Source organism: Trichoplusia ni, chromosome 7 (assembly GCF_003590095.1).
Source record: "Trichoplusia ni isolate ovarian cell line Hi5 chromosome 7, tn1, whole genome shotgun sequence".
NCBI lineage: Eukaryota > Metazoa > Arthropoda > Insecta > Lepidoptera > Noctuidae > Trichoplusia > Trichoplusia ni.
In genome coordinates this window covers 15,249,887-15,276,841 of record NC_039484.1, presented here as the reverse complement: position 1 = coordinate 15,276,841, position 26,955 = coordinate 15,249,887, and the positions used below count along the sequence as shown (strand labels likewise).

Here is a 26,955-nt window from a genome sequence, read left to right as displayed (position 1 = left end):
TTAAGTCACTCGAAAACTTCTAAAATGTTTTATTTCATTCTCTGTTCCGATATGAGACCGTCTACATAATAATATATAATCTGTTTTTTTTTTGCTGTTCGGAACAGCAAAATAACGTAGCTGCAGAATAAACAGACACTAAAACTGTTACTGTGTACCAAAGTTCGTATTATAATGCATAATGGGTGAGTAACTATTATGCCAAAAATGGGTTCTTCTAAATACAGAAAGAAAAGAAAATAGCATTTCGTTGGTATTCAATTTATTATAAAAAGACTAAGAATTGTTACGTAAAAAGCGATTAATGGCAGATTTGGTAAAAATACAAATAGCGTCTACAATAAAATGACAATTGGATGTTCTTAATTTCGTTTATAATAGGCCTATGATTGAGCAGTGATGGTTACGATACGATATTGCTTCTAAAATCTCACATTTTTCTTAAAGCCTTGTTATTTCTGAACTTATATTAGAGTCCTTCTTTTTGTAAGAATGTGTGGGGTAAATAAAGTGTTGAGTATAGTAAGCAGCCGAGTGGTTCTCCCCAGGGCTTTTAGTACTGACTCTGCGATAGTAATCAATGGATTCGACACAGTCGCAGGCTAGTCTGCTCTCGGAGCCGCTACTTTCCAATTGGTACTTGGGCACCATGATGAGGCTCTCGGTGGACTTAGTGGGCGCGGCGCAGTGGCTGTGGCTCCTGGTGTACACGGAATAGTGGTGCGGCGCACTCTGCCGGTGCGAATGCTTCTCTTGTGCGTGATGCTGGTATTCGTGGTGACTCTGCGTACTGCGACTGCTATGGTTACGTCCATGACTTTTCGAACGGTTTGATTGTTTTGTTGTAGTATCCAAATACCCGTATCCAAATCCATAACCTCCAAAGGCTTTGGTCGTTAAGTTATCCCATGACTTTGGTTTGACATGTTGGTGACTACTTTGATACTGGATTTTCGGCGAAGATTTATTTTCTCCCCTGTCATTATCCCAAAACAGGGTATCGCTGCTCAACGAAGTACTGTAGCTAGATGCTGAGTTATCACATGGTACGGTAGCATTGCTCGTTGCATAAGACTGGAGGCTACACTGACTGGTTTGGGTAGACTCCGTTGTTAAATATCGATAGCGGTTGGAACAATGCCCTGACTGGCATACCTTCTTAGTTCGCATATGTGATCCACTGTCAGGCTTTTGAGTAGATTTGTCAACTTGCTGACATTTTTCTTTTCTTTTATGTTCTTTAGAGCATTCTCTCTTTCGCCGCATTTTCTTTCTTGTATTGGGAACGCAGTGAGGATCGCAACAGGGACTAGCAAGATCATAGGCCTCCAGACTGTTAGCGTCCTGGTTGTTATAAGCTGGCATACATGGAGTGCATCCTTGGTGGCTGTGGCTGTTCCGATGAACTTTGTTATGTTTACCACTAGATGTTTTGTAATTTTCGGAAGCCCTGTGGCACTCCTGGCCCGGTGTCTTCACTATGTAGTGGTGACATTCTCGCCTGTTTCTTGGGGAGCCGACAGTTATAACGAAACTGCCTGTGCGCAAGTTGGGTTGTATCAAACAGGTTCCATAACGCGGATCTAGATACTGATACATAAATACATTGGGTTGCGGAGGTTTAGCTGCGGTCACGTTTTCACTCGAAAGTGTAGGCCTGCAGTATGTGTTATTGATATTATCACTAACGATATTCTCCTCGCTATCTGAATTAACATCTGTTGGCGATGTTTTCTTCTTTTGTGATGGCAAACTATGTGTCTTCCAGTTCGAATCAAAGAGCTGCCTTTCACGGAGAGTGAGTTGTTCTAATTCCCTCATCTTAGATTGCAATGCTCGTTGCAAGTTGATGTATTTCAAATGAAGTTCGACTTTGCGCACGCAGTCTTCGAAAATGACGACCATTCTCATTCTGGAGTCACAGCAGTTGATGGCGTCGACGATGGCGGCGTGGTCGGCGCGCTCCACGTCTGTGCCGTTTATGGACAGGATGACGTCGCCCTCTCTCATGCCCGCTGCAGCTGCCGGCCCGTCGCCCTCCACATGGTCCACGTAAGTGATCACTTCAATCTCCTGCTCCTGTAAAATTATTAACAATTTCAGTATAGTTTTCTGAACTTCCTTAACAACTAAGTTTACTTTTAGTTATTATAGAAGCTTTACTAAAGCTTCTATAATAAAGTATATTTTATGTCGCACGCAATAACAAACTACTTGTATAAATCGCAAGAGACGTTTTTTTGTCTAATTCTACATGAAAAAAATGTTTCGCTGATCAACATCTTTAAAGTCGCATCACTGTTGCTTAACTTGACGGAATATAATTTCGCACAGCTAAATTTATAACCAAAGTTTATTTTTGCAAAATTAATAAGATAATACAGTAAACATTACTCAAAAGTTGAATATACGTTACCTTTTTGTAATGTATGCCGTAGCTTTGTAACGTGAACCCGTAACTTCCATTTTTCTTTTCAATTATGATGGTACGTCTTCTCCAATCTTCCTCATTTTTGCTTCCTTGCCTCTCCGATTTAATAGATTCCCTAATCTGGAAATTAAAAAGGAAAACAAAATTAGTTAGTATTTAACCCATCTAAAGCAGTTACAAAAACTATGAGAACACTAGAGGTGACTTCAAAATACGGCCAATGTTGTTTAGAACAAAATGTTCACAATTTATTATTTCTGAAAGTTCCGTTGCACGTGGTCTGGTCAGTGGGCGTTAACCACGTGGCGTAATCTATCATAACTAGCACCTCATTATCTTATATTAGCAGCAAACATTTCTACATACAAATATTATTATATGTTTCTCAATATTAACTTTCTCTAACACTTGCACCGAAAAATAAATTGTGTTCAAGTCACAATTTTATTTAATATTCACTTTTCAACTAAGAACGCAGTATGTTTTTTTAATCCTAACTAAGATCTCTTTGTTTAAATTCTGACACAAAGCATTACTACTCATCACAACAAACGACTATACGGACTTCTATTATCGGTACCTGTATATTAAACTTTAATATTTGTAAAGTACTTACAGAGTTGTCTAGGGAATCTTCTTTCGAGTCATTGTTGAGAAGTTTTTTTCCATTGCTCATAGTACTGGGACATCGTTCATTCAACTTGGGCGAGCTCATGCCTCCGACCGTTTGACTCCCCGGCTCCGGATTCACAACGTTTATGTTATAAATGTAAAAACTTACATATCCTAACAGCCATAATGAAACATTTAAGTTTTCTTTTACCTAGCTAGTGGCGGAGTGTTTCGTTGAGATGCGACAAATCATTAACGCATAGCCGCGCATGCGTAATATTCGCGCGTGCGTATTTCGCCAGGACAACACCTTACTAAGCTCCTACCAAACATGTTTAAAACATAGGGTTCAATGGAATACGTTCAATTTACCTATTGAATATATAATATGGTGGACTGAACCTTTATGCATGTTTTTAGAAGTAAGCTATATTTTAATATTAAATTGTTAAACAGTTAAAAATAATATTTTAATACAAGATGAGTATTGTTAGAATGAAACAAAGCATAAAGTTTGACGATTTATATCATACTTTTGTACTCAAGGCTACAAAAGTTGTGGGTTTGAATTCAAGGTTGTGCTGTAATTGCTAGGTACTATCTATGAATTTACAATGTAGCTATTACTTCTTTTATACCTTTTATGAACTATAGGATAACTGAGAATATAACACTATAGGATTTATGATATAAAAAATAGAATTTATAGAGAACTTAGATATTAGTCAATCTTTTTCCAATTTCATTTACAACAATTAAAAGTATAAATATTTATCGACTCATCATAATCATCTAGGTTTTGGACACAAGTGTGTTAATTTTAGCGTAATGCACGACTGATGTGTTGGGTATGGGTACGGGGATGTCTGACATGTTACGGTTGAGTGACAGGAGGGGCGGCAGGGCGAGGGACTGCACGCCGGCATCCGCGGGGATCAGCGCGGCACCGCTGTGCACCGCGACCGGCGTGCCCGGAGCATCCCTTTTGAATAAACTCCTATAGAAAGTATTCAACATCTCTGGCGCTAAGACGTCGACGCTTTTAATAGACCTCTTCGCTGCTTTTATTTGACTTGAGTCTGAAAACGACACACATTCCATGAATATTTTCGCTTACCATTGAACGATTCTTGTTCTACTTACTTTTGTACTTTTTTTATTGTTCTCGTAATAAGAATTTTAAACGCGGAATTTTGTAAGTGTGGATGGATGTTTGTTACAGTTTCACGCAAAAACCACTGAACGGATTTAAACAAAATTTGTGGTACCCAGATAATTTATAACCTGGATTAACATATGGGATAGTTTTTTTATGTTCCCGTGGGATCATTTACGAAGTGTAGATGGCATCATTGCTAACAATCAAATCATAGTACCTACTCCAACAAAATATTTTAAGAGAAATGATTTGAACCACATTCATTTTTATGCATAAACCACCGAATAGCCGTGTATAGGGAGGCGAATATACCAAAGCATCGATTTATAACTAAATTCATGTTTGTAAATCTGATGTTAAATTTACCTTTGGAGGCCGTCGAAGGGGCTATATTGGCCAGATGGTTCAGAGTACCCCAAGGCAGCTGACTGGGGCCAGCCTCTGCAGCCGGTACCGGCGCCACCCCGACCATACTCTGGGCTGTCACGTTAGTTAGCAGAGGGTTTGCTATCTTACTCAAATCGACATGTGAGCCGTTAGTGTTATAAAACGTTACGGCTTCTTGGTTGCCCCTGTAAATAAGTTTCTGATAAAAGTGAAAAATTCTTATAAACTAGTTGAACCTTTACACACATAACCTGTGCGTTAAAAGGAACTTAGAGAAGGATTTCTGCCGTTTTCACATTTTTAGCAATTTAACTGAAGGGATAAATAGAAATAAATTGGGAATTTTACAATATATCAATGTCTTTTTTATCGTGTGTGATGACGAGTACTCAACCCTTCCCATACGAAAATATACTTGTGCCCAGGTAATAAATTTATTACCTGGTATTACTTACCATGGATATGGGTTATTTTCGTTACTAAATAAAAAAATGAATAAATGTCTGCAAGTGTTATATAAATGTTAGAAACCTTTGATTGTCAAGCGTGTCGTACTTCAGTGGCTTCGTGCCTTCAGCTCTATTTATATATCTTAAGTAAGCCAAGTGATCCTATATAACGATATACGTGTAGACATATATACATACAACAACACACAACTTTACTTACGTGCTGTTTAAGTTGGCTGTTTCATTATCAGTCCTATTTGTTACTATGCCCACTTGGTATACCATTGCGTGTATAACGTACCTATAAATAGTAAACTATGTATAGTCACAAGCATTAGTGTACATATGTTCTATATTGAGGGTAAAAAATGTGCCAAGTATAACTATGCTTTAATGGACCAAATTGCGCATCGAAAACAAAGAATATACCAAATCGGACGACTCTCGGCGTAATCGGTGTTCATACATGTATCAATGAGTATCGAATTGAGAACCTCTGCTTTTAGAAGTTCGATGAAGTAAGTGCTAATCTAAATTACAAGCGTTTGATACTTAATTTATTCCCTTGAAAACATCAATTGCGATTTAGTATTCGCAACGGACTTATGTTCGCGAATATTAAATCGCAATTTAATGTCAATAGTTTACTCTAGTCGCAACTACAGACCGCGAAGTGATACCACATAAGTTTTAGTTGATATTTTCTCTATTCCACAAAGTTCGAACTTTGGTTGACATTGTACTTAATTACATAGACATCAAATCAATGCTAAATCAATTAAAAGAGTTGGTTATAATTATTAGTATACATATGCTACAACATGTAGCATGGAATACAAGTATATAATATCAGTAGGATCAGTAGGATACAATAAAAAATTGTGACGGTGAAAATCATAACGATTATTATACAGACCCCACAATATATAAGAAGTGCTTAAGTAAGTAAAGTTTTATGGAACGAGCACGCTCCTATTCCATGCTAATGAGATCGATCTTTTTGATGTAAGTAGGTGTCTGTGCCTCTCCAGCAACTCTCAGACGCCTTTATGTCTCAAGAGGCTCAAGATCTTTCTTTGTCGTAACTTTGCAAAATTTCCGTCTAGATATTCGTAAAAGCGAGAAAAGATATTGTCTAAGTTACAAGCGATGGCGGCAGAGATTTAGCTGTATAAAATCTCTTTTTTTCGTCGTTCGTTCGTTCTTGCCAATACTTTTACCACCAAAAAGTTCTAGCACTCATTTTGCAACTATTTTACTAATATTTGATTCTTTAATTATCTTTGTTGCATGTGAATGCAAATAAACATTCGCATTCATTAAAAGGAAATATACCAGCTAGCCAGAAAAATAGCGCAAGAGGTGAGAGTCCTCATTTAGAAATTTCACTCAAGAAAAAAAAAATATTTAATTAGGGTCGCGTTAAAACATGTATTATAGTTAGACATAAGATATTTATAAACAATGATTTATATTCAACAGCAATATTTCACGCGTGTGCGCATCATACTCACATGTCTTTATTAGGATCCGTTGAGTTGTCTGCCAAGTCCGTTTCGTTAACATTTTCTAAGCCAGCCGCAACTGCTAACCATGGCGCGAGCAATAATATCAGGATCTGTACAATACTAGTACTATAATTTACTTTCTCAATAAAGCTTTACTTAGTAGCAAAACATCATGGCACTTCGAACCGTTTGAATGTTATATGAAGTGGAATTTAGATTTTACCAGGTATCCGACCAGATTAGGGAGAACCTCGGTTTTAAACTTATTCTTCTATAGCTCGACTATGCTGACATAAGTCGGTTATACAGAATAAGTACACACAAAAACGAAACTACGCAAAGACTCAACGGAAATAGAAGAACTACTTACAAGCCTCTCCATTTTCTCCAAGAAATGCAACACGATAACTATTGGACATCGTTATTGTATCCTTTATAAATAGCGGCTCCCAATTAACACCAGATCGCCTGAGTGTTAATTATAGTAATCTTAATTAGCGGAAACACGAGAGCCTGGAAATATATCCAACTGAAAGTAAACATACCTATAGAAATATCAGAACGCTTGAAAGTATTTCGTTATTGTGTAATTTCAGATATTTGGTGTCAGTGGCATCAATCTATATCAATGAAATGTTTTGTATCTAGATACGATACGTTTTTCCGTTATCTGCGGGCAAGGCACGGAGTCTGTGGCCTATCAGTGTGATGCTGGGCCGACACGGTGAACACCGAGGTACGTGAGGCGTCGATACCGACGGAGACAACACACTCTTAGAGTCTAGAACCTGGTTAAGGACCTTCACCATGGGAATCAACAAAATCATGGTTTTTGCAGGCATCTCAACGTTGGTAAGTTTTTCACTATTTTTAATTGCTGGCGATTTTCTTAGGAATATTGTAGTCTGTGAACGTGTTTTAAACTAAGCTTAAATTCATTAAGAGCTGAGCGATGTTATGAAAATTAAAGAGGGTCTACGATTGGTTCCAGTGCTGCTCTGTAGGGTAGCAGAAAATATCATGCATATAATGCAAGACCTGTCAAAAGATCTTAAATATCTGACTTTTACCTCTCAATCACCTTTTAAGTAATGTGTACTTTCTTCATTCAGACGCTACTTACCAGATGATCTCACCTAATTAATTTTATTAAAGTGTGCTAACCCATTAAAACTTAATTAAAACACATAAGAAAATTGTTACTAGTGTATAATATATTCATTCTTCTTAACTCCCTAGTCATATCTAACAACAGATGATTGCCTAGCTTTGCCTGTATGACAACTCAACATCTTTCAACTGCTATTTCTGCACATAAGCTGCATTTTATTTATTAGGAACAGCAAATTAAGATTCTCGTTAAGTAGTGTGTCAATTGTGTTATTAACACGTTTTTATTACTAGTGAGAGAAGCTGAGATGCAAGTACGTGTAGGTAATAGTATCAGGAAATGCCTATCTCTTGCCTAGCCGTTTGGGTCGACTTCTTGTTCACCGGATTCAGTGGAGCGCCGAATTGAACACAAAGCTACTGCTATTCTTTAAAATACTTTTAATTTTATACGTCACATCTAAGAAGCTTTTTTCTTTCTAAACAATCAGCTCCAAATATAATTTTAAATGCACTTCTTTTAACTTGATTTGATGATATATATCATCATTTTGTCTTTTTGATCAGAGATTCTTCAACAGTTAAATAAAGCATATAAAGCCTTTATTTCTATCCCACAATATTTAATCCGTACAAAAACTTATGAATCCATTTTAAATACATTCGAATACTTTCCCATTTCTAATAGGAAGTAGGACAAGTATAATTTCATCGCAACAAGCTTCAGATGTTAGTAAGAATATCAGTTAGTTTATCAGTCGAGAGTCTGTCAGATAAGGATACATTTCGACAAGACGCCATGAGAGAAAGATACCGCGGTTGCCAGATACTACACTTGTAATTGTTGTTATGTTTACGTATACGCTGACATTTCTACAAGTCGACATAATTTACTGAAAGGCAATCTTGTTTTCGCTTTTATAAAAGTTACTCATAATGATGACTAAAATTCACCCTTTTTGAGTTCCAGCGTATACCTATTCTGTTACACTTTGCATATACTACACATCCAATAAGATTGTATGGATATTATATGGATTTTAAAGAGTCCATAAAAACCCACTGCTGCCCAATGTCTACCCTTTTTCTTCCAAACCTCTTTGTCTTTCGCGACTGATAGCCACGTGCACCCCGCGTATATTATTATGTTATGAATATGCATAATGCATCAACAATCAAAAATAAAAGTCTTTATAATAGGATTGGCCATCATTATAAAACATATATTAGTAGTATCGATTGCAACGCATTGCCATAAACCGACACAAAAACGCGGATGACGTAGCACGGCGGCCCAATTCTGAAGCTAAAACAAACAAACAGCACAAAGGAGAAGAAGCAAACTACAATAGTCACCTTAAACTGCACCTACACCTAAACTCTATGTAAACCTAAAGGGAGAAAAATATTAAAACAAAGAACTGTTCAATTGTTTCAGTTCAAAAAATTCTTAGGTACTCGTAACATGCAAGCAAACGTCCTTCATTCGTGTCATACCTTTAGATAATACATAATATGCACGCTGATCGCGCTTGACCGACATTATCCACTTTGCATCTAAGATACAATAGGTATCTAATACACCTGATATACACGTATAAGCCGTATCAGTAACGTGTTACCTGAACGCTATATATTTGCTAACCAGACGCATCTTCGCAACTTATGTAACGAATAACCACTTTTCGACGGACGGATTTTTTTTAGCTTGATCCTTCATTACTTCGGACTGGATGAATCCATTTCGTAAATTATTTAACGTGAAATAGCTGTCATTTGGTCCCAAATTTCATCAATGGCTCAGTAGTTTTTTTATTTGAAGTTTTTATGTTTATGTTGCTAAAACAATATTATTTATTCACGTAACGCAGGATTATATTTTTATGTTTACTTCTATGAGTCACTAAGGGTATAACCATGTTGGCCCCTCAAACATGCCCATAGCCATTCTTTCATTTCTCCCTTACTCTGTTATATAAATTACTAAGTAGGTACCTTTTTCCCGCGACTTGGCTCGTGTCGTGAGTTTTCATTTTGCCTATAGCAGCGACAGCATCGTCGCACTTTTGCAGTCGGTAAAGATGTTGCCTGTCGAAAGACGTCAGTTAACACCATACATTATAAATTTCATTAAAATTGGTCAATCCTTTTGAGTGTGAACTATTAAAGAACATGCAAACTTTCGCATTTATTTTGATTATGTATAATACGAGAATACGCTACCTAAAACTTAACGACATTATAATCTTGAATTACAACAAGAATATACCACTATCACGCGACCTCAATAACTAAGTAAAACAAATTATGAAAATGTAGTTTTAAGTTCATCGATAAATTCCCAGAATTAATGACGATCCTAATTATCTTATTTAAATTACTCATAAAACAAAGAGATCTCTCTAATCCCTACTAATATTATAAATGCGAAAGTAACTCTGTCTGTCTGTTACGCTTTCACGTCTAAACCACTGAACTGATTTTAATGAAATTTGGTACAGAGATAGAGTTGACCTTGAGAAAGAAAATAGGATGGTTTTTATCCCGGACTGCGATATAACCGACCTCGACGCGGGTGAAGACGCGGGCGAAAAGCTAGTAAAATATAAATGCAAACTTCAATTTTACAACACAAGACTACGACGCATTCCACGTATTTTTTTGATTGCAGTACATTTTATTACTGTTGGTAAACAAAGAAATGAAATCATGTATTTCGAAATCAGATAGACATTGATAGATTTTACGCGTAAAGAATTTGAATCATCGCCTTGCTATGCACCGGCATCCGACGTAATTATCAGTATCTACTACCTATATTTTTATAAAGTTATCGTATCTAGAAAAGTTAGCAGCTGGTTTCAAAGTATAAAAAAATAATTGATGAAAGTATTAGTAGTTTTTGAATATGATAAAATGTTTTCCATCCCTTTTTCCCTTTACGTCATTCTTCAACTATGATACTTAGTTAGAAAAACGTCTAATTCATACGGAGTGAAACGCTAATGACTGAAACCCACGCAAAGGTCACGTTTTCGGGATGTCATAGTGCCCTCGATTAACAACAACCCAGTGACCCAGAGCCCCGGTTCTGCTATTTTACAATGGCCGATGAATGAATGGAAATTGGATTAAATTTAAAATTATTCCTATTCTCTTAAGCATTTTGCTTGACAACTGACCTTGAGTGTACCGTCCTGTAGGTACTGAATATACAATTATTGTGTAGAAAATTGTTTAAGAGAATACGAAAATTGTCATTTTAAGCCAAATTTCATTAATTCATCGGCCGTTGTAAATAGCACAATAGGGATGATGACTGGGTATAAAAAGAAAAAATCTCATTAGTCCCTCAGTAAGATAATTGAAAAGTATGAGACACGTATATTTTCCTTTTTCAGAAAAACTAGAATTGACAAAGATTAGCTGCTTTAAAGTTTAGGAGAGGGGGCTTGTGACGTAACGATAGAGTAAAATTTATACTCAATCGTGACGTCACGCGTAAGTTTCATTCACTGTAATTTGGTCAATTTATGTTTGCGGGACAAATTAAAAAATACGTATGCATTATTATACAAAAAACTACAAGACGGAACTGCAAAAAAAAATTGTCGTCATCCCTATTGGGGCGACGGGGCCCTGGCCTTTCCTACTACGTAAGTCAGATTTATGAAATCAGGAGCAGTACAACATTATTCATATAGAAGTTATTAACATCACAGCACCGTTTCAAAGGTTCCCATCTCATTTATAAAATTTATATAATGGCGTTAAATAATATTTTAATAAGGATAATTTTCACTACTATTATCACGATTGGTTTATCCAATGATTATCGTACTGATACGTGAGTGGCTTCGTGTAATAAATAGGTACCTCGTCTTCTAGTATAACCTATTAAACCTAGAACAGTCTGATCTTACCAAGGAGGTTTGATGTGTTTTCGCTTGTAAATCTATCTAATACCCCACAACCGTAACTGCTCTCATATGCCATTCAACATTCCAGTATTAATCTGACAAAAATTTATACAAATCGTCTACATTCCACGAATTTAAGTACTCATACTTAATAATATCATTAGATATAAAAATATTTCGATATTTGATATCTTATCGACGTCGTCGTCATAGCATAGCGCGGATATCCTCAACTGTTATCAGCCAAACGCCTAAATACGCACTGAGATAGTTTTAAGAAATATTTCTTTAGCAGATCAGAGACGAATTATTTTTTAAACATTAGTTTAAATTAGACACCTTTCAATAAAAAATGAATATTGAATCGTTTAGCATCCACTGAAATATGATGATTTTAAAATGTTGATTGATTCAACAGACTAAAATATTGTTTGTAATAGATGAACGCAAAATACTAAGGTGTCCCACTAAAGAACCACAACCGCCTTTCTTGTAGATTCGCGTAGAAAAGCAAAAACCATTTCATCCACTTTAATCATTAACCTTCTGCAATTCTTTATCGTCATTGTTTCCCTATCCATTTCAATTATTAAGTTATGACTATGACTAATGGGTTAGGGAGTCCACCGCCGCGTCTTAAATTAAAATTACAGTTGTAGAAGAATTCGGCGTCTCTCTTCCAAAACTACAATAATGGTAGTTAACCGCTATTCTGATGTAAATTAATTTGCTTCAGCTCCAAGCAGCGGGCCAGTTGATCTTCACATCAATTGGAGTAGCACAGTATTTCTGTGTCATCGACTTCTTGAGGGGACTGCCAATTCTTCTTTACATCAAAGTCCTTTATTTCCACAGTAAGTTTGACTATTTACTTTTTCGTTTGATTTAAATTACTTGTTAACCGATAAAGCTAACATTACATTTGAGTCCATGTTTTTTAAATCTTCGGTTCCTTTTCTAAAGACAAGTTTTATTATACATTAACTTACCTGCTCCGTTGCCTCTGCGACCCAAATTGTGTCTTGGCCTCTAATATTGTATCAGAGGAGAGAGTGCCACTTTACCCAATCCTTGGCCATATCTAGTCAGGTTCAGCGTGAAGCACATACCAAGCATTAACTGTATAACCTAAATGTATATAAAAGCGAATATCATTTCCATGCTTTTTTATTATCTACAGCGATCTAACATCATCTAATTGAGAACCTTCTTCGATAATAGAATGTATGACACATAAATATAACAAAATAAATAAATAAATATGAAACAGATCATAAGAAATCTATTATTGTAGGTTGGTTGTTTCAGACCCCAACAGTTGCGGGAGTAGGGTCAACATTGGACAAGATATAGATGGAGTGTCTGACACTGCGTTCGTGTTGCTCACTCGAGAACCATTCACCGTGTTCCGGACGTTTATAGTAAACACCACGAGCCTCGGCCTCAGTGCGCTATGGATTATAAACAGCGTTATTATTATAAGTAAGTACTGGAAAAGATTACTGAAGGCACGAAATAGGAAACATGAAATATGTTGAACGTTGAAACATGAAATAATGAAGAAAGACTAATTTTTTCAATTAATTTAGTTAAGTAGTTGTATCTATACATTTAATAAAATTGAAAACTGTACATTGAATATTTTTTTAAATAATAGGCGCAGCCGAAACTCAACGGTCAACTTGTCGGCCGAACCGAAGCCGAAAATATGAGTTTTAGAATTTTTGTCTGTTTATCTGTTTGTCTGTATGTATTTCCGGAAAGATCTTGGAAAGTACTGGATATATTTGATTCAAATTTTCTGAGAATATCAACAAGAGGTCCAGTCAACATACTTTTTACTTATTATCTCGCTATTCATGACAGGGGATGAGCAGGAGACTTTCATATCTATAAACAAATGTCAAATTATCTCATGAACTACTGAATATATTTTATTCAAATTTTGCATAAACATTGCCGAACGCTTGATACAAAATATATACAAAAACCATTACGCTGCTGTACGGTGGCCATGAGCAGTAACGTTTTAAATTTTTGGACCCATCTGTAACATCGTATAATACAATTATGAGGTTTATTTTCAACCCATTTAGTAGTAGGCAGTACGGTCATCAATTTATATAAAAAACAACACACTATTTATCTTAAGACTTTTGACAGAGCAATAGTATATAGTATATAATAGTATATATATCGAAAATTAATAAATTTCAATGCTACCAGAACTGTCATAATCCGTCTAGCAATTTGAGGTGTAGGGCGAGCCAAAGTACAGACGTGCTCGAAAATCAGAACCCACCAAATGAACAAAGCAAGCTCATCGTTATTATTAAACTTTATAGTTTTTCACATCTTGTAAATCCCGCAGACGAGGTGGCGGGCAACACCTAGTTTAGTAATAAACCTACAACTAAATTAAATGTGAGAGAAAATAGTATATCGGGTCGAATAACTAAAAATCGTACTGGCGATGTAGCCAAACATATTGTACTACACAGTTTTTGTCCTTACAGTGGGTGGCGCTAAAGACAAGCAGTCCAAGTGTATTCGTTGGCCATGGATAATGACTACCGTAGCGGCTTGTGGCGTGGACTTGGTGGCTACTGTAACTTATGCCAACGACTCCTTCCACACGAGGGTGAGTTCCGCCTTCCGTGATGATCCATATTTTCTGATAAAAACTCGCTTGTAACCTTTAGCCCTATCATAGGCTCTTGAAGTAAGAAAAATGATTTTGTGAGAGCCAAACGATGCCCTACATAGCATAGAGTTTATCTTTCATAACCACAACACCTATTCTTCTGCGTGTGTAAATATTGACTTTGTGTCTGATGAAATCTAATTAGATTTTTTTAAATTTAAATTCTGTATATTCCTTCCCTAAATTTCCAATGGCAAACCGTAAACTGGCCGAGGGGAAAAATGAAAACTGTATTAAAACACTTTCTCCAGTCCATAAGTGATATGATGGACTACATCGACGGCACAGTCAGTGGCGTCAGCAACACTCCGTTAGACACGTCCTGGACGGCGTGGGTTATGGTCATCATCTACTCTCGCTTCGTGCTCTTGTTCATGCTCAATGTTTTCCTCGTGGTCATCGTGATAGTAGACTGTAACGTCAAGAGAGAGCCGAAGACTGAAATAGATGTAAGTATCATTGAAATAATCTGAAATTTACCTTTTTGAAAAGTTTTATGGCACTCGGGAATAACTGAATGCTTATTTCCAGAACCTAGAAGCTCCAACAACAGTTGCAAGAGTAGAAGCCGTTCCTCAAGTTCCGGTCCCAGTTCAAGTAACATCTACATCAGTTCAGGCAACACCTCCCCAAGATCCGCCTCCCCCGCCTGAAGTAAATACCGAAGACCAAAGCGATAGGGATGAGGAAATCGGCAGCCTGCCCAGTGAGAGCAGGATCACCACGAGAATACCACGCGCTGGACTAAGTCGGTCCTTCCGACGGATGAAAACTTTCCTGTTTAGAAAGACTCCATCGCCTGATGTTCATAATAAATCTATTGGTGAATCTATACAAGCATCACCTGAAAGGTTATTTCCTTTACTATCTTAGAATCTCGAACCCTAGTAAGTAATATAATAAACACGAAATATTTTATGTATGGATGTTTGTTCCCCTTTCACGCAAAAAAACACTAAACGATATAAGACGAAACTTGGTACGTATATACGTATGATAAAACATAAAGATAAATATTTTATCCCTATTTATATTACTATGGGATCATTTTCAATTTGTAGTGGTCGAAGTGGCAACATCTAGTACTTCAATTTAGGCATTTGCGATGTGCACTGGTTTTTTTATACCGAAATTAATTTCTTCAATGGAACGTTTAAACAAACTTTTAAAGAGTACATTTTGTCAGATCACCGAGGACACAGCGCATCGACGTGGATTCAGATAAGAAAAGGACAGTAAACTTCCCGGAGACACTGCTATCGTTGCCGCAGCGGCTGGAGAACATCATCGCTGAGCAGCAGAGGAGGCTGGACCGGGCTGTCATCGACACGTCGGGCCGCACCAGCCCGCCGCGCATCTCACAGTCCATGCCACAACTTGCGACCACATCCACTCATACCGATGCAAAGGGGTGAGTTGATAAATTAATTTCAATACATTTGCTAATACCTAAGCTACCTCAAGACCCAAGTATTCTTAAATGATCAGTTACCATAACCTTCAGTTATCAATATCCTTGTGTTTTTTCACCGCCAGTAAATCTAAACATGAACAATTTTTCTTTTATAACTCCCGTTTGTCATAGGCCGCACTTCAGTATTGTTTTGAACAAAATATTACTAGCAACTTCTAGTCCAGTAGTATTCATTTCATCAAATGGATTTTAATTATTAAAATACCTTAGTTTGTCGTCATTTCGTAAAATCTCAACCCTATAGTTTTCACTCTACCTGTCTCTACTTCACGCCTTGTAATGACAGAGAAAGCATAATGACGGGTTTTAAGACTGTTTGATTCTTCGGTTATTAAAATGACGTAGCGTTGGCGGTCTTGAAATATTTATGCCGAACATTATAAGCGACTAACTGTATCTAGATTATTATTATTTGTGACTGATTGTATTATAATTTATGCACGTGTAGTTTTGATAATTTCAATATATAAAAGTTTTATTTACGCATTATCATTTTAATTGGTCGTCTGTAAGTAGCAAGATGGTTGTATTGTTTGAACAGTATTTTGAAACTTTAATCAAATAGTTTTTTTATTTTTTGCGTAGTGGTTAAAAACCTTGTTTACCATTTACCATATTTTGAACCAAGTGTCGATAGAAAATAATCAAAGTTGACAGTATCGGCTAATTACAGATTACAGTTCTTTAGAACTGTAATTTCCATACATTTGAGCGTTTTCTATGAATCCTATCGATTGGAGAATGGCCACACAATACTAACGAATAAAAATGTTAAAATTAAGTACTTAATGAAAGAACGTTTATAAGGTCACAGTAGAAAATTCTTCTTTTCTAATTATGAGTATATCAATGGTTGTTCATTACATTTCAGTCTCAATGAGTCTTCTGTCTCGCTTCGAGACTTCTTTGGTAAGAATATTTAACTTAGTAGTAACATCAGGGGGACTACCATAATATGAACTCCTTAAGTAAAACTGTATGCAATTGTGGAAAGAGACGGCAGTATGCGATGTAGAGCGATGTCTCTTTTAACAACTGCTGCTGTCTTACTTCAGGAGATCGTGGCCCAGTCTCATCTCACCTTCATTTGTCATTCGACAGCTTTTTTCTTCGCATTAAATTGCTCATTCCTAAATATCGAGTATTCAAAATCAGTTCTGTATTCACACTTCGTGGTTCGTTTCTGTCACATGCAAATCGATTTTTACATTTGGTGCCGGTGTGTTGGGTGAACCTAGTAAAGAGTGGTAATAAAGGGCCTTTCTCTTAAAGAAGATGCAGTGCATGGCAAAGGCATGATTCACTGCTGCTACAGTTTCACTTTAAGAGCATACCAACTCTGGTATGCCTTTAGTATAGATAGTAAATGGAGTTGGTTTGCTTGTTAAGGCGGCGTGGAACAACGGTCGAACTCCAGGGACAGCTTCCCTGGGCGTATATACCGGCGCCCGCGCACCGCATGCGGGACCAGCTCCCTCCGGACGAGGATCTTCCACCGGTACCCCTCCCAGATTACACCGCCTTCCAGTCCGTCAGAAAAGCATGTGAGTTATCTTCAGCCGTATTCACAAACTTTGCATAGTGCCGGTTTTAGATGTCCATTTCTCGAATTATTCTCGGGTGACTAGAAAAAAATATCATAAAAAGTCTCCTTTCCTCACTTTCTAAGCCTTGAACTACGTTCTGACTCTTAGGAAAAGAAACAACTCTCTCACATCGTTGTATGTTGTATCAAGCTTATGAGATTCATCTTCTGAAGATATAATATATATAATCATAAATATCATAACAACTTACTGCTAAATGGTACGATTGACAAGAGCCAGTTGTGAATATCTATTCTTAATATAAGGAGGCTCATGCCCAAAGGAGGTTTTTACAGAACTGAAAATGATGATGAGGATAAAATGTCTACTTAAAGAGTTTTTTAAGTATTCTTTAAGGAAAATTCCATTTATTTCAGCCGTCCATCGAGCCGCATCCAGTCTGAGCTCATTGACCCAAAAAAAAGATTACGTGACATCACGATCTGTGCCTTGTGAGTATTACACATATAAGAAGGCTTAGCACGATCAGTACAAATAAAATTAAATGAAAAGTAAGCATAAAATCACATTTAGAAAATTTAATTTACAATTTTTCTATGATTCACTCGATTGCTAATAATTTATCACTTTTGCCCACGTTTTTATACATTCACTTCTCACGTTCAAACAAACGAGTTGTTTGTCGATCCGGTTGGATTTTTGCAACTCAATTTTAAGTCTACTATAAAAGTCTGGATCAATTTTGATAAAATTTTAATGGAGTGACATTTAAAAAAGTGGGATTTTATATATTTTTTAATCTGTTAATGAAAAGAACTGTAAATATTTTTTGGCGAACAACCCTAGACTGCTTGTTGTATTTTATTAAATGTTATCGAATTAATCATTTCTAAAAATTAAACTACAAAATTTACTAGCTCCAATAGAACATACCTACATTTAATACGAAAATTCCCTTTCGTGAATAATTAATATTGTTTTCTTTCAGCAGCGTTAAATCAGTCCGACGTTTTGTACTAAGATAAGACAGAGCTACAACATTTTCGGAAATAGACAGTCAACAGTGCAACAACAATCTCATTGTGATGTATCCATATCAATGTTAGCAAACTGGACTAATTCAATCGTTTCTATGTGATATGAACTGAATCAGGACTAGATAGTACATTATATTCTTGGACAACTTTGAACTCTATTTTGATGAGCTAAGAGTTATTACGGAATGTTCACCCCATTGGAAAATCGAAAATTTTAGCGCTGATAGTGGTCTAAGCGAATAGTGTACTCGGAACTTATATTAAAAATAATGTTTTTTCTATCTTGGTAACCTAGATGTCGGTGCAACCTAGTTTTTTATTCCTACTACTGCGGAAAAACTCTTTCTTCACACTTCTTACACTTCCTCTTATAACCCTAGTCTTTCAGTCCAGTTTTGTAAAAAGGTTTCAAATTCCGACTTCTTTTTCTCTTTTTCTTTCCGCTCTCATCTCTTTTGTTACATAATACATAGAATAGCTGTCATCTTTCAAAGAATAGCCGTATAACAGAGGTCAGTGCCCGGCATCGCTTTAGCTAACTACTATTTGCATCTTACTTTATGTTCTGATAATGTGCAAATCGGGTCACGCTCTCACTTACATATTTAACTATCAGATACCTAACTTAGCTCTATCTACTCGTATATTACTTTAACACCATTAATTTAAGTCATTTCTCAATGTTTGTGAGTTCATTTATTTAGTTTTATTGTACTTATGTATGTTTCGTTTGTAAAATACTATTAATTTCTTTTGTGGATAGGAAATTATTTACTCTATTCGATTTTGTTGTTTGCATGTGACATTTGGAGTACCATTTATATAGAAGGGCTAATATAACAGCTTAGAGCTATCTCCCTCGAACAACGGGTACAGCCCTTCCCTGCATTTAATTCAATAAAGCCTAAACGATGCCTTAAGTAAGGTCTTGATTTTTAAGTACTTTAAAATTTGACTAATTTATTTTCTAGATAAGGCAAGACAATTTATACATTAATGGAAATGAATAACTACTGTATTAGGTTTACTAAATGTATTTAATATATTTGATGAGTGGGAAACCTGTAATTGTTGCTTCGGGAGTTGTTTAAAAGTCTCAACTTTATCACAATTCAGTCAAATTGGATGCACTTTGATATAAAGTGAAGTGAAGACTCGGTCAAGTGCTTTTTCCTCTACATGTAATGTAAGATGAACACAAGCAACTTGTATAATTTTGAGGCAGCAATTACTGGTCTTAGTTCGTAAGATTTTTTAACCAATAATTATTATAACAATAAAATTTTATATTTCAAGAATATTTACGATTTTTATTTTAAACATAACTTGTACTTTATATTACTATTTGGCTACTTCATTCTTGCCAAGTCGACGTGTATTAGATACAGAGTTTCAATTACGAATATAAATGAGATTGTGTAAACGAGGATATTGATCCGTCTGCTGTCGAGAGGGCGCGCTATATACCGGTTCAGGAATAGAATGGAAAACACCTGCGATGGAATACTCCATATTGTGTTAATCAGGCTGAGGTGCGGCGACTTCTGCCACGGCAGAGCTCTTACCAACAAGGGAAGGAGCATCACAGACACCGTTATAAAGCTTCGAACCTTGTATCCGGTATTCGTCGGAGTAGCACTCACGTACACTTTGTAAGTCGTGTATAAGAAGCTTAAGATACGCCATGTCCAAAACAGATAGAAGGCTACTGTGAAGTATTTTTCAATATCTGACATAACATATTAAAAAATGTGATCTTCAGTGAATGAAGTTGAAGTGGATGAAGTTTTTTTTCTAAATGTAAAGTTGTACTACATATTTACTCAGCAATTTGCAATGTTTGTTCAATGAGCTTTGGGCTGGTTGTTTGACAGTTTATTTTGATGCATCATTGACAGAGTGGTGTCATGTAACGTGTTGTTAAAACAGTTTGGTTCTTAAAGTTTTATTTATATCACAATGATGGACCAAAAAGTCGGAAACAAAGTAGTTTTAAACATTTAACAATGTACGTCGAAAAACCTTCTAAACTGCCGTTACTTGATGGTCTAAAATACTATGAAGAAGTTTCGATATTCTTGCATGAATATTGATGGTGGAGGAGCTCGTGGCTAAGCTATAACCGCATAAGTGATTCGATCACAGGTTAAGCTATGCTTGACGCGGTTGGTCCGTGGATGGGTGACCATCTTTGTCATAACGAGTTCCTCCGTGTTTCGGAAGGCACGTTAAATTGTGGGTCCCGGCTGTTATTCCTACATCTTTGACAGTCGTTACAGATAGTCAGAAGCTGAAAAAAGTCTGACAGCCAGTCTAACCAAGGGGTATCGTGTTGCCCAGGTAACTGGGTTGAGGAGGTCAGATAGGCAGTCGCTCCTTGTAAAACACTGGTACTTAGCTGAAACCGGTTGGACTGGTAGCCGACCCCAACATAGTTGGGAAAAGGCTAGGCCGATGAATATTGATGGTTTGTATGGAGACTCCTTAGCTCATAATTGCTCAACTGTGAGGGTCGGTAGAATGCATAGGTTCTTAGTACAAAAGGATGGCGTAAAGAGGATTCGACAATTGTTCTGACGCCCACACGTAAAAGTAGATGCAATATAGGTGCAATACCATTCACATAAATTAATTAGTAACTACTATATTCAATATAACGAATGCATCTATTATAAGTACACGTTATTATGTTTGATGTGTTGAAGACCTGTTATTGTTGCTTCGAGCATACTGTTATGTCTATGCTTCAACTTTATCTCGTGTTAAATTAGATGCATAAATTTCAGCTCGTAAGATTTTTTAACTAATCATGATTAAAACTCTACATCTTTTTGTTTTCACGGTGTTTATTTTAAACGTGAACTGTTACTATCATATTTTCTTACTTTAGAATATGTTTTGATGTGAAGGCACGGGCATAGGCATCTTCAAAGAATTACGCATCGGGGAGTCCTTCTCTGCTTTGCGGCTGTCGTATTTTAAAATACTTTGGACTTGTCCGTTGGTGGATGAAACAAGGCATCGAGTAAAACCTCTTCAGACTGATGAAGGGTAGTATGTGTGCCCAGATGTCTGCAAGTGATCAGGTCTGAGGGGAAGACGTGTGGAGTATTCTTTCAGGTGCCAGAGAACCATCTTAGGGATAGATTGTTTGACTGCTTCTACGACTAAGAAGAAGAAAAGAAACTACACACGCGCCATGTCCAGAACAGGTAGAACGCAGCGGTTAAGATCTTTTCGAAATCCGACATATTGTGCTTCTGAGATCGACATCAGAGTATTGGATAAGGTTATTTTAATCGCACACTTATTCACATAATGTAGTTTCTTTACATTTTTGCTCAGATATTTGGGTGGTTTTGGGCAGGCTGGGCTATTGACTAGAATGTTGACAGAGCGGTGTCACTGAATCCTGCCAAAATACTGAAACAGTTCGGTTCTTATAGGTTTAATTATATCGAGTAAATAAGAAGGTCGAGAATAGTAGTAGGAAACAATGTCATTCGAATAAATGACCTGTCTATTTAATAATGCATGTGGGAAACTTGGTCTGTAGGCCGACCCGACCGGCGCCTTACGAGTCTACCGACCTATTTCTTGGATGGAAAGTCCCTGTATACTTAGTGTCCATCAAATGACAGTCTATAGAGAATAATGCTTTCAGATTACGTAAATCCATTAGCTTTTAGCCTTATTAAGGTCTTAGTACAAAAGGATGGCGTTAAGAACGTTCGACCTTTGTTCTGACGCCAACACGAAAAGATGTCGAGAATAATAATATTCACATTTTGAACAAACATTAACGTCATAGTCTGGTCGTAGGTGCTTCGATCGGTGACCGTATTGTTATTGTTTACGAATTTCTTTCATGTATATTTTATATACATAGCTGTAAATGCTGTCGCCGAGACCTTTCATTGAGACCGTGTCAGTTAGTTCACTATGACCATTGTCCACGGGCGTAGGAGCGATTAGTCAAATTTAGAAGTGCGGAGGGAGCTCCTCCATATGTAGATAGCGGGTATTAATGCCGATAACAATTATCATGGCGCGATTAACACTCTGATATCTTGTCGAGTTCCTTCATAAACGAACACTAACTCGACATGACGCGTGCTCAATAAATAAATAGAAACAAAAATAAAAAAAATGCATAAACAGACGAAATTCTCCTCGCACCTAGTTCTAACTGCGACCTTATCCGGCGCTTTAACCATTGTAAGTACAACCTAAAGCTTATTGTTGAATGTGATCGATGCCTGCGTAATCCGTGTGACTCATGCTCAATTTTCCTCTGTTTGCCACATAATGCCACACTATATTTGATTGGCTATTGCGACTTCAATTAATACACTGCGAATTTCCTAATCTGTCAAACTTCGTGCAATTTCCGCTTAATTATTTTACTATTGTGTTCTAATCAGTGAATTAACATTATTTTCAGGGCCTCTCCTTAATATACATATTACTTGCCATAGTAACCCTAATATTAAGAACCAATTGCGATAATGGAATGATATTAGAAAAGACAACAGGAGGGGATTACTTTTGGAAAACCGTTTTCAGCGCCTTTATACTAAGTAAATATTTTTCTTGTTACTTAATATTGTGACGTATGTCTTTTTACATCAAGAGCTTTTCAATTTTATAATTATCACAGTTTTACATACTAAAATGATACAATTGTTATGATTTGACGCTAGTTCAGAACCGACGAGCTAAGCGTGAAACTCACACGACACCACGACCTAATTAAAGGCCTACAGTCCTAAATATATTTCTCGGAAGGCGATAATGTATCTATCATATATCGTATGCTAATTAATTGTTCTATTTTTAGGGGGCGACTGCGAAGCTTCTTTGTCTGCCCGAGAGACGTTACAAAACGATATCACAGGAGAATACACTGTTTACGTGTTAACTGCGATCACGTTGACTATCGCGATCCTGAGCATTGTGACATCTATTGCCCTCATTACAAGTAAATATCAATTATTGTTATATTAATCTATGTATGTTCAGTAAGGAATATGCGTTAAAGCATAATCCAACTCCACCGATTAATCAAGGCGGTACGGGATCTGTTATGGTATCGTTAAAACGGTTTTTTACCTAAGGTGTTAAAACAATCATATTTAAAAGGTGCTTTTTAAAGTTATCAACTCGTTCTACTACTCTGTTCGTATCATTACCTGCACGTATTCCGAAGCTATAATTAGAGGGGTAGTAACTGTTTCATAAAAAGAGGATTTATTCTAATAATACGAGTGAATATCATACGTACTTCTCTGACCTTATTGATTAGACGGACAAAGTGCGCAATACTCAACTGCGTACGTGTATGAATGAAAAAGAAATACATCTAGCACTTATTTCGCGGCATAAAACTCCTCTTAACCCATATTCCGAGTGACGATGAATGAATGTTCTTCGCGAATCTAAATTGGCACAAGACGATAAAAACTTGCGCAATAAGTAATAAGTATGTGTGATTCACTGAGTATGTTATTGTGGTTGTAACGTTTATTTGAATTTGACTTAAAACCGTTGGAATCTGGCTTGTATGATACTCACTAGATAAAACACGATTTCAATCGTCTTTATGGCTACAATTCAAAATTTGAGATAGTCTTTTATGCAACACTAAAATCAATGTTGATCAACAAAATCACCATGAGGCATGTACTGCTTTATTTTCGCCTAAATTGATTCTAAAACACCCCTGAACAACATTAAAAACATCTTCCCGAAACCTCGCTTGTAGAGCAAATAATAAATACCTCTGACTCACCGCCAAAACAAATTCTACACGAATAAATCTACAGGTAAATCTAACTTTAGTGAGTACAGCCACATCGGTATGTTATCACGATCAATAAAAGTGATTGTATTAATTGATAACTGAATACATTGTTTGTTTATCGCAGCCGTACAAGACGACGCGGCTCGGTACATCAACTTGGTTCTATTTGCGTACATCGCCACCTGCGTCGCCGGCCTAGTCGTGGACTTGACTACCGGGATACACTTTGGTATTGATCACGGATATTTATCAGCGAGGCTGGTGAGTTTAACTTTTGTCAGCATACCTATATAACATTATAAGGACACCATGTACAATGTGTCGTAAAATGTAACGAGTTTCTCGAGTGTACTAAGGGCTAATGCTTTTGATGAGGAACCATAATTTAAAATAAATCGTTGTTATTTGTTCAGTAAGTTCCAGTGCTTTGCTTCTTTATGTTTATTTTGTTGTTATTTTCATAAGATCAACGAGAATATTGTATTTTACATACTACATAATTCCACTAATTAGGTTCAATGGCCGAATGGAAAATTCATTATATGGATCGTGAGTGTTCTGTACTGAATTTCTAATTAGGTACTGTGTTCACAAAATGCTTAATTGTAGTAGAATTCGAAGTGTTATTTTAATACAATTTCCATTAATTCATCGGCATTATTATATACCTAATAAATGAATAAAAATATTTGTGGCTCAACACTTTTCCTGCCTGAAATATGGACTTTTTAATAGGTTTTTTTAATAACCTAGCGGTTATACTCAACAGCGTTCAAGCGATTATCTATGAGAGAGACAACATTTATAAGTTTAAAACTTAAGATAGTTTGCAGTTATTTTGGTTTTTCAGTAGGTATTATGGATTCATCATTCGAAAATCCTACCTAATGTTTCACCAGCCAAATGATTTGTAATTCTCAGGATGACTGGATAGCTGGTGCACCATCTAGCTACAGGATCGAGGTTCTGCGTCATGGAGCCTTCCTTCTGATGGCAATAGCTCTGAAGGGCTTCGTGGCCCCTCTCCTCAACATCATACTGATCATTCTACTGATCGTTTACATCACCGAACATAAAAATGCACAGAAAATTAATGAGGTGAGATTTTGGATTTCGTTTCATTGTTAAGGTTACGTAAAACAAAACCTTAGGTATTAACTAAGCTTTGCTGTCTGTCCTTATCTTCCTTCTATCTATTACCAAGCAGTGTCTCATTAAACCTGGAAAATAAGTTGGTGAAATAGTTACAGCTGATGACGTATTATGTTTCTTAAAAAAAAACAAATCGATATCAAAATCGGGGAAGTGTTACGGTTACAAATTTCATGGGTGACTTTTAGTCTATCGTCTAGTACGGAACTCTCGGTGTCCTGACTCCGACTCGAATTGTGCTATGTTGTGCTATTTCATGGGCTATTTTATTTCCAGCATTCAATCCACAAGTTGGGAGCGTTGACAGCGTTCGAGTAAGTACTCGTTAAATCCTTATTGAACAATTTATAATATTTGGTAGTTATGCGTGGTCCTCATTAAAGCACTTATTTTTATTTCAGCCAGCCACGGAAACCGGATGATAATAATTGGCCACCGCAACCTGAAATGTTATCACCATTTGCAAGAGGGTAAATATCTTAATCATCATCACCCACAGCTGGGCCTACACCTCCCTTATTTTATGCCATCTTCGGCGAATTCTTTCCTTTCGCAACTAAAAAAAAATATCTACGGATAGATTTAGATAACATTTCGGATCAATAAATAGGGACTTTGAAAAATGCATTAGGAACTGTAGATACAGACTAGATTACAGAAAAAGATGGTGGTGGTTATCTAATTAAAAATTCTGGTTGACTACTCGGTTACTAATTTAGTTAGGAATAAACATTCGCACATAATTATTCTCCCGGTCGTTCCACTAGTTTCCTACTCAACAGACCTCAAAACGAAAAAACGACGCCGAGCACGGTGCGTGCCATAGTATCACATTCAGAAATGCCTAATTATTAATTTGCTTTATGAAAGTAACTATACTTTACAGAACATGAGCATATGTTTTGGAATGTATTCTGACAAACACTAAACAGTGAATTGCGATAGGCTGAGTTGATAACCTTACAATATACAATATAGTTCATCTATTTTGGTTTGCGATTATAATTACTTTCTTTTGCAGCTCACAAATGAATCCTGGATTTATTCACGATGATGACTCTCCTCCTCGAACCCCACGGCGGGAACCGTCTCGAAATTACTCCAAGTAAGTTAAATTAAATTAAATATGATTTATTAAATACTCGGATCAATTGAACAGTAGCTAGATACCTACGAAAATGGGATTTCCAGTGGGTTTGGCGAGTACGTAACCGAATAGTCTATCCGCGTCAGGCTGGCAGCCGACCCAAACTTGTAGGTGACTACTTGCAGAGATCAAACTAATTATTCATTTCGATTCCCAGCGCTCCTTACGACCGCTCGGACTCCTGGCACCATAGTCAGCCGAGTGCGTCGCAAACTGCTCGACCCTTCACTTATCTCGAAGATGTGAAGCGCCCGATGCCCTCTAGGCCTCCGGCCTCGCCCTCAGTGGAGCCTTGGAACCGCGACCAGTGGCCCGCGCCCTTCGTGCCAGCCCCCGACTACAGCCCGCAGGCCGCGCGACGCCTCAAGTCCGCACTTAAACCCGCTTACATGTAAAATGCGAGCTATTTAGCATACACCTTCCTACATTTTATACAACTGTAAGTTGACTTTTATATTTTAATAAATTATCGGTTTTAAATATATTATGCCTTTCATTTCTCGCCACAGACTTGG

The 26,955-nt window shown here is 36.8% G+C and overlaps 4 protein-coding genes across 8 annotated transcripts; 2 read left to right on the top strand and 2 right to left on the bottom strand.

The window, feature by feature from the left end:
• Window positions 1-245: 245 nt before the first annotated feature.
• Window positions 246-3,435, bottom strand: LOC113495649. The gene is made up of 3 exons (XM_026874493.1): window positions 3,048-3,435; window positions 2,417-2,551; window positions 246-2,079 (listed from the first exon to the last, which is right to left on the bottom strand). The coding sequence occupies exons 1-3, from the start codon at window positions 3,144-3,146 to the stop codon at window positions 442-444; spliced, it is 1,872 nt and encodes a 623-aa protein (XP_026730294.1). The 5' UTR covers window positions 3,147-3,435; the 3' UTR covers window positions 246-441.
• Window positions 3,436-3,796: 361 nt separating this feature from the next.
• LOC113495648 lies at window positions 3,797-12,861 on the bottom strand. Its single transcript, XM_026874492.1, has 6 exons — window positions 12,566-12,861; window positions 6,917-7,059; window positions 6,553-6,656; window positions 5,259-5,339; window positions 4,569-4,774; window positions 3,797-4,122 (listed from the first exon to the last, which is right to left on the bottom strand). The coding sequence occupies exons 2-6, from the start codon at window positions 6,926-6,928 to the stop codon at window positions 3,836-3,838; spliced, it is 690 nt and encodes a 229-aa protein (XP_026730293.1). The 5' UTR covers window positions 6,929-7,059; window positions 12,566-12,861; the 3' UTR covers window positions 3,797-3,835.
• Window positions 7,203-19,638, top strand: LOC113495646. 5 transcript variants are annotated; one of them, XM_026874491.1, is made up of 11 exons: window positions 7,204-7,398; window positions 12,313-12,430; window positions 12,885-13,058; window positions 14,093-14,217; window positions 14,532-14,729; window positions 14,812-15,131; window positions 15,467-15,691; window positions 16,626-16,663; window positions 17,144-17,298; window positions 17,718-17,792; window positions 18,293-19,638. In XM_026874491.1, exons 1-10 carry the CDS (start codon window positions 7,354-7,356, stop codon window positions 17,742-17,744), a joined length of 1,425 nt encoding a protein of 474 aa, XP_026730292.1. In that variant the 5' UTR covers window positions 7,204-7,353; the 3' UTR covers window positions 17,745-17,792; window positions 18,293-19,638. The 5 variants fall into 5 exon arrangements, with proteins under 5 accessions (XP_026730290.1, XP_026730292.1, XP_026730291.1 ...); XM_026874490.1 differs by having other exon boundaries at window positions 18,290-19,638; XM_026874489.1 differs by lacking the exon at window positions 16,626-16,663 and having other exon boundaries at window positions 7,203-7,398; window positions 17,718-17,852; window positions 18,290-19,638.
• Window positions 19,639-22,421: 2,783 nt separating this feature from the next.
• On the top strand, window positions 22,422-26,924 carry LOC113495556. Its single transcript, XM_026874314.1, has 9 exons — window positions 22,422-22,556; window positions 22,783-22,918; window positions 23,179-23,319; window positions 24,266-24,402; window positions 25,063-25,239; window positions 25,570-25,607; window positions 25,695-25,763; window positions 26,315-26,398; window positions 26,598-26,924. The coding sequence occupies exons 1-9, from the start codon at window positions 22,488-22,490 to the stop codon at window positions 26,833-26,835; spliced, it is 1,089 nt and encodes a 362-aa protein (XP_026730115.1). The 5' UTR covers window positions 22,422-22,487; the 3' UTR covers window positions 26,836-26,924.
• Window positions 26,925-26,955: the final 31 nt, after the last annotated feature.